At 48.2% G+C, this 10,119-nt stretch overlaps 3 protein-coding genes across 3 annotated transcripts; all 3 read left to right on the forward strand.

The window, feature by feature from the left end:
- The first annotated feature begins 532 nt into the window (after positions 1-532).
- On the forward strand, positions 533-1,288 carry LOC109942259 (protein ALP1-like). The gene is made up of 2 exons (XM_020544105.2): positions 533-884; positions 957-1,288. The coding sequence occupies exons 1-2, from the start codon at positions 543-545 to the stop codon at positions 1,209-1,211; spliced, it is 597 nt and encodes a 198-aa protein (XP_020399694.1). The 5' UTR covers positions 533-542; the 3' UTR covers positions 1,212-1,288.
- Positions 1,289-1,296: 8 nt separating this feature from the next.
- Positions 1,297-2,973, forward strand: LOC109942497 (uncharacterized). Its single transcript, XM_020544557.2, has 2 exons — positions 1,297-2,335; positions 2,415-2,973. The coding sequence occupies exons 1-2, from the start codon at positions 1,844-1,846 to the stop codon at positions 2,955-2,957; spliced, it is 1,035 nt and encodes a 344-aa protein (XP_020400146.2). The 5' UTR covers positions 1,297-1,843; the 3' UTR covers positions 2,958-2,973.
- Positions 2,974-6,776: 3,803 nt separating this feature from the next.
- LOC100272606 (uncharacterized) lies at positions 6,777-9,763 on the forward strand. The gene is made up of 2 exons (NM_001147069.1): positions 6,777-7,767; positions 9,116-9,763. The coding sequence occupies exons 1-2, from the start codon at positions 6,952-6,954 to the stop codon at positions 9,158-9,160; spliced, it is 861 nt and encodes a 286-aa protein (NP_001140541.1). The 5' UTR covers positions 6,777-6,951; the 3' UTR covers positions 9,161-9,763.
- The last annotated feature ends 356 nt before the right edge of the window (positions 9,764-10,119 follow it).

The raw sequence follows: 10,119 nt of genomic DNA on the forward strand, positions 1-10,119 counted from the left end.
GTCGCTTCGTCTCTGGTCGATCTGCTTCCTATACTTCTAGATCTGCTCCGTCTCCGTAGCTACGACCTTGACCCCAAGGTGAAATCAACCCCCAATCGTTCTATTTCCTGGTTCATGCTTCATGATTTAGGGTTTGGTACAGTGTGTTGTTCATGTTATACCTGCTGCGAGTTTGATTTTCATGTGGTTTGCTTTGGATTTATATTATATTGGTCGATGATGTTGTCCTTTACGTTCACTTGGAGGTATCATATAGATGATGCAGCCGTGTTCTTTTTCCTTACTGATTCATTTTGCAAACATGCTGAGGCCAAGCAGGGTATGATTAGATTAATTCTTGTATCATTGTTATATGCATGTAGATGGATCCCTCTTTGAGCCGCGAGCTGTTGTGTAAGCAAGCAGCTGCCTTGACAGTAGTGATGGTTTCATTTGTTACAACTAGGCTTAAAAGAAAAAGGTTTGATCCTAAAGTAGAGCCTGACCCTCTAGTCTATGTACTTAGGGAACAAAGTGAACTTCACAGACAGAGGACCCTCAACATGATTTACAACTCCATTGATGTAGAGTGCATTTCCATGCTTAGGATGAAGAGAGCCCCTTTTTTTGCTTTATGCACGACCTTTAGAGAGAGGGGACTGGTAACTGATAGGGAGGGGGTGTCAGTAGAGGAGCAAGTTGCCATGTTCTTGCATGTTGTTGGTCACAACCAAAGGTTCAGAGTTGTGCACCAGGCCTTTAGGAGGTCCATTCAGACAGTACACAAGCACTTTCATCAGGTTTTGTATGCTGTTGGAGAGCTTAGGAAGGAACTTATCAAGGCACCTAGCCCTACCACTCACCCAAAGATCACTGGAAGCTATAGATGGAATCCATATTTAAAGGTATTTGCCTACCTTGGGTTCATTAGTTGTTCATATTCACATCTTCATTTATCTTACATATATGGTTTTTAGGACTGCATTGGTGCCATTGATGGCACCCATGTGCTGGCAAGGGTGCCTAGACACATGCAGCAAGCTTTCGGGGGTAGGAAAACTAACCCGACACAAAATGTGATGGTTGCTGTGGACTTTGACCTCAAGTTCACATACGTTCTAGCTGGCTGGGAGGGGTCTGCCCATGATGCACTTATCCTGGCTGATGCCATTGAGAGGGATGATGGGTTCACTGTCCCACAAGGTAATTGCACTACCAAGTTCACATTGTAGGTAAATTCTACAATGTCACACAAGCTCACAGTAGATTTCACATTGTAGGTAAATTCTACTTGGTAGATGCAGGGTATGCATGCCGCACTGGCTTTCTACCCCCCTTCAGGGGGGTTAGGTACCATTTGAGTGAGTTTGGGAGCAGAAATCGACCTACCAATGCAAGAGAACTGTTCAACCTGAGACACTCATCACTTAGAGTAACTGTGGAGAGGGCTATAGGTGCATTGAAGAACAGGTTTCGTATCTTGGACAACAAGCCCTTTCACAAGTATAAGACACAAGTCAAGCTTGTGTTGGCATGCTCGATCCTGCATAACTGGATTTTAGGATTTGGCATTGATGAAGTAGTGCCTGATGAGGATGGTTTCACTGGCACACAACAAGATCCACTAGATGACAATGGTAGCCAGAGCCAAGAATCCAGTGCCATGGCTGCAAAGAGGGATGCCATTTGCAATGTTATGTGGGAAGGGAGGGGAAGCTCTAGGATATGATGGTTTGTTTACCCTGCTATGGAACTCATGTTTGTTTGATGATAATGTAATAATATGATGGACATGGCTGAGACCAATTTTTTTATTCCCATTTGTCTCTTCTTGTTGTGCTGATATTATTATACTAATTTGTACATGCAAACCAGTGGTAAGATGCCTTCAGTCCCAGCTGGTGATCAGGGTGGGTTTGTCCCAGCTACTGATGTGATGACTGAGATGATAAGGGTTGGTGCTAGTGCAGCAGCTAACGCTGATGATGCTACTGCATCTAGTGCCGGTGCTGCTCCAGCAGCAGCTGGTCTTGTTGCTGCTGTTCCCGGGGGTCCTAGGGCAATGAGGTGGAACAACAACACCTCTGGATTTATTCTTAGGAGGATGGCTCAACTACTTAGTGATGGTAGCAGGCCTGACAAGGTCTTCAAGGACAAGGATGTCAACTCTGTGGCCAAAGCCCTTAATGAGTACAGTGGGGAGGCAGTGAGCCCAACTCAGGTGTATAACCACTTGAGGAAATGGAGGCAAAATGGGTCTAGGGTGTCTAAGCTCAAAGACCTTAGTGGGGCTTTATGGGATAGTGACTCCAATGCTATCTTGCTTGATCAGGAGCACTACCTTGGCCACTGCAAGGTAGCACTATGATTTGTTTCCTATGTCTACTTGCTTTTTTTACTTGTCTAAAACACTATCTTTTCAATTACTTGATCAGGACCATCCAAAAGATGCAGAGTTCCTAAACTGCCCTATTAGGTTCTACACTGAGATGGAGGCCATTTTTGGCCATGCTATGGCCACTGGTAAATTTGCACTTGGTTCTGGTGAAGCCTTAGGACAGAACCAGGTTGATAGTGTTGCTGCCAAGGTTGAGGGACCTGCCTTCACCTATATCTCAGAAGAGAGAGCACAAACTGATGTTGGAGAGGGTAGCAAGGCCACCGAGATCCCCTCCATAGCTGTGGGTAGGAAGAGGAAGAGAGGGAACTTCAGTGAGGATGAGATGCTTATGTTGACCAATATGTCTGATGCAGTGAACAATGTGGCTAATGCCCTTAGAGAGACTGGACCTGCCCATGTGGATGGTAACCTCTACCTAGCTATGATGGAGATGCCTGGCTATTCTGAGGAGGCACTGATTGTTGCCTACACCTTCCTCCTGGACAACAAGGCTCAAGGCAGGGGCTTTGTTCACATGACTGAGGCACATAGAAACATTTGGCTTAGGACCTTCCTAGCCAAGAACTACTACATGTAGGTCAATTACATGTTGGTGTGCACCACCACCCACTCTCTCTTCCTGCCCACTCTCTCTTTTGACTACAACTAGGAATAGTTTGTTGTAGACATTTTGGTGTGCAGTCTGGTTTACTCCCACCAGTCCTTTTGTCTAATTTACCTAGGAGGGTGGCTAACAATAGGTAACATTTGGGTGGACACCATTTGAACCCTAAGCTATTGGGCTCAAACTTATTGTAAGGCACTATTTGTATTCTTACTATGATTCAAGTTTTTACTATGATTGAAGTTTATTTGGCCAATGATGCTATATACACTAATCTGAGGAGCATTTGCATTTGATGTGTTGTAGTACAGCTGAGGCCCGTGTTTACTTGTGCTTTCCTTTATGCCTATGATGACATAATTGCCATGAAACCATGTTGTCATTATTGCCCGTATTAATGTGGATGATCTTTAAATTGTGAGGTATTGGGCATATGCTGAAAATTATGTTGTTTCCACCATGTTGTGATTATTACCATGGAACCATGGGGCACATCCATGCCCAATGCAACTGTTATCCACCATAGATGACTTGATGGCTGGGTTGGATGAATATCATGGTTTCATGGCTGCCCAGCTATGTTCCTTATGCTCCAAGTTAAAAGATCACATGAAAATGGCAATTATATCTGAGGAAAATCATTGCTACTGTCAATCTTGCCTGGCTTCTTTGATGGATATGTTGCAGATGGATGCCCAACTACCTGTTGCAGATGGATATGTTATTCTGAGGAAGATCACATGAAAATAGAGATGGCTTCTTTGATTGTAACTTGTAGCCAGCAACTACTTGTAGCCAGCAATGAAAATAATTGATGAAGTTAAGTTACATTTGTCTGAGGCTAACTCAGTTGATGCTTGTATTGTTCAATTCACATATGTTGTTCTAATCCTCTATTTTCTGTCAGTAATGTCCATCTCTTTTTTATGTTAGCAATGTCCATCTCTATTTCCTGTCTATGGGCCAGGCCGACCACAGCCAGCTGCCAAACATATTCCCAGTTTGGCAGTTGGGCAGTTGGCCTCTTAGCCGAGCTGTCTGTAAGGGTCACAAACACGTTCTCGCCTGGGTCGAGCTCATTTTGTACAGCAACACAAACAAAGGGATTTGCACCAACTAGGTCATGCCAACCTAGGGTTGGGCCAGTAGGGCAGGCCGAGCCAGCCTGGTGTAGGGTCGCAAACACGCCCTCGGTCCATCTCCCGGCCCTGGTCCGCCGCTGATCGATGCCACACGCGTGTTCATTGACACCGTAGCCGGCCGGCCGGTCCGCCGTAAAAACCTTGGCTCCCGACGCTCGTCCGTGCCGTGACAAGCGGGGGAATGGACACCAACTCCTCTCGAGGGGCCGAGGGGGCGTATCCAGTTTGGAAACTCCAGTGCCGATACATACCAGATTTGAGGAACTAAAATAAAAATCCGGTGTCAATATCCCAAGTCCTAACCTATAACTAAGGTAGTGTTTGGTTATGTAGTATAGTGAGATGGAGCAGCCGTTCCGCTTCTAATTTATTGTTATTTGAACCAGTTCCATGCAAAACAAAATAACTTAAAAAAAAGGGAAATTATTCTCAAACAGTGAACCATCCGACTCTCCCAAAATTATGCTCAATTTTGAATAGTAAGGAATTTTGGCGCCCTCAATTCCCACTACTACTCTTAGGCTCTGTTTGTTTTGTTAAAATTGAATTTCATTCTAATAATCATAATTTAGACACAAACTAATTAAATTAATATATTTTTATATGTAATATATTTGTATACTATACTAAATTATATGAGAGAGATATTTATATACTAAACTTATGCTATAAAGAAGCAAGTAAAAGAGTATGCTATTACTTGTACATTTGAAAAGTAGCGTGTAAATCTATAGAATCAATTTTCACTTCTCATCCCATAAATTTGAGATAGGCTTATGCATGTGGAATGTCATTTTTTTTAAAATAGCATACTCCATTAGTTAGATTCTAATTCTTTAAAATGAAGGAAAATAAATAGGGCCTTAGTCTCAAACAAGCCCTAAAGGAAGGTGATCGAATTCGTATGTCTTACCTATAGTTTTCGGACGTGTCTGTTCGCTTCGAATAAAAGCCGGCTATTTTGGACCGTTGCAGCTGTAATCCGCAGAGACAAAAAATAATGTACAAATAGTAGAAACCGGTACGGATTAAAGCCAAGCGAATAATTTATCTCGGCTCTCACATATGATTCCTCAGTGTGATACTCACCTCTCATAGCACACTCTATCTAGATAAAAACTATCATATCATAATTACTACTACTTTCTCCATTTTTTATTTATCTCTATTTAGTTTAAAAATGAACTAACAAACGATAAATATTCGTGAACGGATACTGTATTTATTATGAATTATAAAATTAATAGACTATTTGGTTTGCGGATAAGGCTGGCAGGCTCACCATGGCCCCAAGAGAGGTGATGCGGACTCACGGCACAATCTGGTAGAGACCCTAAGGCTAAGACCACTAGGATTAGAATAGTCGTAGATGGTGCCGTCTATACTAGAGGAGTGATGTTGGTTGTCTTAACTATGAAAGGGCCGAATGACATCTTTTTGCATCTCAATCGAAACAAGTTGATAGGTTCGGAATTAGAATCGGGCGGCTCCAGAGAGCCATCCATCATGCAATCACAACGCGTTGTAAATGCTTATGCAACAATAAAATAAAACTGTACACTGAAACTGAATATTTTGTATAATTCTAATTTATTTTGTACGATGTTCTAGAAGAGAATACCTAATTTTTTTACCATTGATTCTAAGATCACCAGCAGCCTACGCGGCTACGCCTCCGGCCTATACATGGCTAATAAGCACGAGGCCTGCGAGCCTGGCACGAATCCCGCTATTTGGGCCTGGTCCAAGCCCGGCACGGCCCGGTTCTATGCGGGTTCGGGCCGACCCGGCACGAAAAAGCGGGTCGGACTCGGACATGAAACTAAGCACGGTGGGCTAGCCCGGCACGGCCCGTTTACCTATAAGCCCGTTAAGCCCGCTTTTTACACTAAAACGTGCTTACCAGCCCGCTTAGCCCGCTATTCGGCCCATTTTTTTGTGCTAAACGGGCTGGCCCGGCCCGTTTAGGCCCGCTGCGGGCCGGGCTCGGACAGGAAACTAAACACGGTGGGCTAGCCCGGCACGGCCCGTTTACCTCTAAACCCGTTAAGCCCGATTTTTTACACTAAAACGTGCTTACCGGCCCGCTTAGCCCGCTATTCGGCCCTTTTTTGTGCTAAACGGGCCGGCCGTTTAGACCCGCTGCGGACCGGGCTAAGACAGGAAATTGAGTCCGCGTGCTTAGACAACCCGATCCGATTTTCTAACCGTGCCTGGTGGATTGGACCGGGCTTCACCGTGCCCGGGCCGGGCGGCCCGTTTGGCATCTCTACTCCGGCCTACCGCCACCGTCATCCAGCGCGCGGCCTCCTCGGAATGTCGCCCGAAAATAAGCCATATATGTAGGAAACGTTCACACATATTGACCGGAGAATTAGTGATTCCAGTCATATGCGATCTAGCTAGGAGGTGTGGTGTGGCCTAACAAACGTTTCTTTGTCCTCTTGCCAATAAAAAAAGAAGATGAACTACTACTACGTTACAAAAATATTTCTATTAGTAATAACAAAATACATCCTTTCTTGTCCTTGAGCCGAATACTCACCATCACCTTTGACTTGGGCCCCCAAGCGGCAAAGTCCCTCCCTCTCCCTAGCCTTTTCCCCCCTCACCTTTAAATTCCTCCACGCCCTACGCCTACGCGCCTACGCACAAACAACACCTCTCCATCGCGAGCTGCGAAAGACGAGCAGAGGGAGGGAGGGCAAAGCGAAGAGAAACACAACCGCGCCACCCCCGCACCCACCCACCCACCCACGCACCCGGAGCGAAGGGGAGACCGGCCGCAACAGAAGGCAGAGAGAGCTAGAGCCCCGCGCGCGGCAATGGGCAACAGCATCGGCGGGCGGCGCAAGGGCGCCAAGGTGATGCAGCTGGACGGGACGGCGTTCCGCGTGAAGCCTCCGGCGTCCGCGGGCGCGGTGCTGCGCGACCACCCGGGGTTCCAGCTGCTCGAGTCCGAGGAGGTGAAGCTGCTGGGCGTGCGCGCCCGGCCGCTGGCGCACGACGCACAGCTACGCCCGGGCAGGCTCTACTTCCTCGTGGTGCTGCCCCGGCCGTCCGTCCCGCCGCGCCGCGCCTGGTCCGGCGCGCTCCAGGTGGGCGCGCGGGAGCGGCTGGAGTCGCTCATGCTCACGCGCCGCTCCACCTCCGACCTCTCCCTGCCGGCCTCCGCGGCCACGGCCACGGCCACGGCGCCGCCGTCCCCGCTCTCCGAGTCTGAGGGCGGGCCTGTCCGGCTCCGGATGCGCTTGCCCAAGGCGCAGGTCGAGAGGCTCATGGCCGAGAGCCGCGACGGCGCCGAGGCCGCCGCCCGGATCATGCAGCTCTGCGCCGCCGCTAATAACCCCGCCAGCGGCGCCGCCACGCCCGAGAGGGGGATCTTGCGGACGCCCGAGCGGAGGAGCCCGCGGTTCGTGCCCACTCCGGACTGGGGCGTCGGCGTCGGCGCCACCGCCGCCTCGTCCCCGCAGACGCCCGAGCGGAGCCCCAGGTTCGCGGCGATGACGCCCGACTGGGGGACTGATGGGTTCATGGTGCCGGCGGGCGTTGCGACGGCGCCCAGGACGCCGGAGAGGTGGCCCGCGCTGCCCCGCACCCCGGAGTACGCGTCGCCCGACGTCAGGGCCAGCCGGAAAGAGGTAATGCGACGTACAGTTCCTAGATTTCACAGGCGTCTCGCCGTTCGTCCATTTGTTTCTTATAAAAAAGCCCGGTAGTCAAGAACTCAAGATCAATTGTCTGGCATAAAACTACAATTGAATCTACTGAGTTTTCTACGTGTGGGGAGCACGTGGTAAAGTTCTATTCTTTTGACCAGCAGTTGGGGGTGGCTGGTGGACAAAATGGCAAAGTAAAAGTGCATTTTTTTTCTTCTTTTTTTTTTAAAAAAAAATTTGCAACGTTATTTTGTAAAAAAGAAAACAGTTTAGAAGATAAAAAATGATGCTAATGTCTAAGGACATATGAGAAACTAAGGATACTCGAAAACGGCTAGTTTGGATAGTTTCTTCATGCGTGGAGCACGAAATAGTACTACATGAAGACAGAACATGGCAGCCGTTGAAAATTATTGTCCAGTTTACTCAGTAACAGTCAGATGGTAGACGTCTGAACTGTGCGTGGAGTATGAATTGTGCAACTGAAATGAAAACGAGTGAAATCTGGGGCGTGGGGGTCAGGGACAACTTACGTGTCTGAAACCACTCGGATACCTTACGTGTCCTTCCAACTGACCAGCTGCGATGCGATTGTGTTTCGCCGAGCTCGGTTCAGTGAGCTGGCTAACCCTTATCAGGATGAGTTCGATCGTCACTAGAGTTCAGGAAACGGGTCACGGCGACGTGCTAGTACTACCTTTTCGAACCCTTTCATGCGAGGTGCATGCTCACCTCACTAACCAAAAAAGCTTTCCGAGGAAACCTCACGGAAAAGCGAGGACGGCCGCCATGGATGTTGCGGTCGTCGCGTGAAGGTAGAGAGAGAGAAAAAGAAGAAAAAGAAAAAAAGGCGAGAGCCGGCGGCGATCGAGCACTTGAGCAGACGGTTTGATGGCGTTCCTGGCACGCCAGGGAGGGATTCATTTGCCATCAGTCAGGCCCGCCGCCGCATTGTTGGTTGTGAGTTGTGACTTGAGGGCGGCGGCGGCGGCAGCCAGCAGGTGGCGGCGGGCGGGTGTATATATGATGCGGGACTTTTTCAAAGATCTTGACGGGAGGTCCAGTGACTAGGCAGCAAAATACAGTTGATTGTCAGCCTCGTACTCGAGTGTGCGTACCGGTAGTTGCATTGAATTATCAGTTTCTGTTCGCCGGTTCTTATTGGGTCGGTCCTAGTCGCGGGCTTAAATTCACAGCGAATATATGTAGGAAGGACTTGGTCTTTGCCGCTGAAGGTTCAGAAACAATCGCGTGACTTCTAACCCTGTGGTATTATTCTTCGACACTGTCTCATGATCTCTGAATTCTATTATCCCCTGTGGTGTCGCAGAAGCGAACGCGGTTCGTGGCGCTGCCGGATGAGATAATCGCGTGACTTCTTCTTCGTCTCTCCCGCGCGCGCGCGCGCCGGGATGAAACGATCGAGGCCTGCGGTTGCTTGATTTGGAGGAGCGTGGCAAGCAAAAGCATGATGTGCTGGGGTGACGATCAGAGAGCCCAGAAGATGTACTAGACTGATTGATGGTCCGCAGCAGGGTCCCAGACGCTCTGTCCCGTGGTTGGTCGTTTTCCTCGGTTGCGAGCGAGCCGGGGAAGAGCGCCTGCTGTGCTGCCGGCCGGCCCACGACGGTAGCGGCGGCAGCTCCCTGTCTTGCCTCCGACGACGACAGGGACTCAAGTGTGTCGTCTTCTTTTTTTTCTTCTTCTTCTACTGTGGTCTGTGGTCTATGTATCTTCTACATATTTAAGGCTATCTTGCTCGTCCTCTCTAGATGTTGTAGGTTGCTGAAGAAGCTTAGGATATAAATACTTCTACATGTATATGAAAACACTTGCGGAGGCCATGACAGTAGCCAACAGCTTCGCGTGTCATCGTCTGCGTCGTTTAATTTTACTCTAGCATTCGTCTCAATCCACATGCATCAATATGGATTGAAGTGAATACTAAGTATTCAAACAATGCCTCGTAATTCTGTTCATGTAAATATTCCGTCGAATATGAATAAGGTTTCGCATGTTTTTGGTGGCTCAGTTACTTGTCTCAGCATGTTAGTGTTAGGAGTGGCTGCCATGTGGGGCCATTGCCAAGGGCAAGTGGATTTCTACCGCTATAAAAGACAGATGTATAGGCTAATAGGAATTATCAATTACCAATTATCAGAATACAAACACTATTATCACATATCCTCTCGTCTTCTCCTTCCCTTAACCCCATCTCCACGTTACTGCTACTTTCTCTCTACCTGCTATCTCTTTAGAAGCTTCTGTGTTAGTAACATTTGGTATCAGAGCAGTTCCAATCCTGAACATTCTACCTTCACCATGGATGCGATG

This window comes from Zea mays, chromosome 9, assembly GCF_902167145.1.
Source record: "Zea mays cultivar B73 chromosome 9, Zm-B73-REFERENCE-NAM-5.0, whole genome shotgun sequence".
Classification (NCBI taxonomy): Eukaryota; Viridiplantae; Streptophyta; class Magnoliopsida; order Poales; family Poaceae; genus Zea; species Zea mays.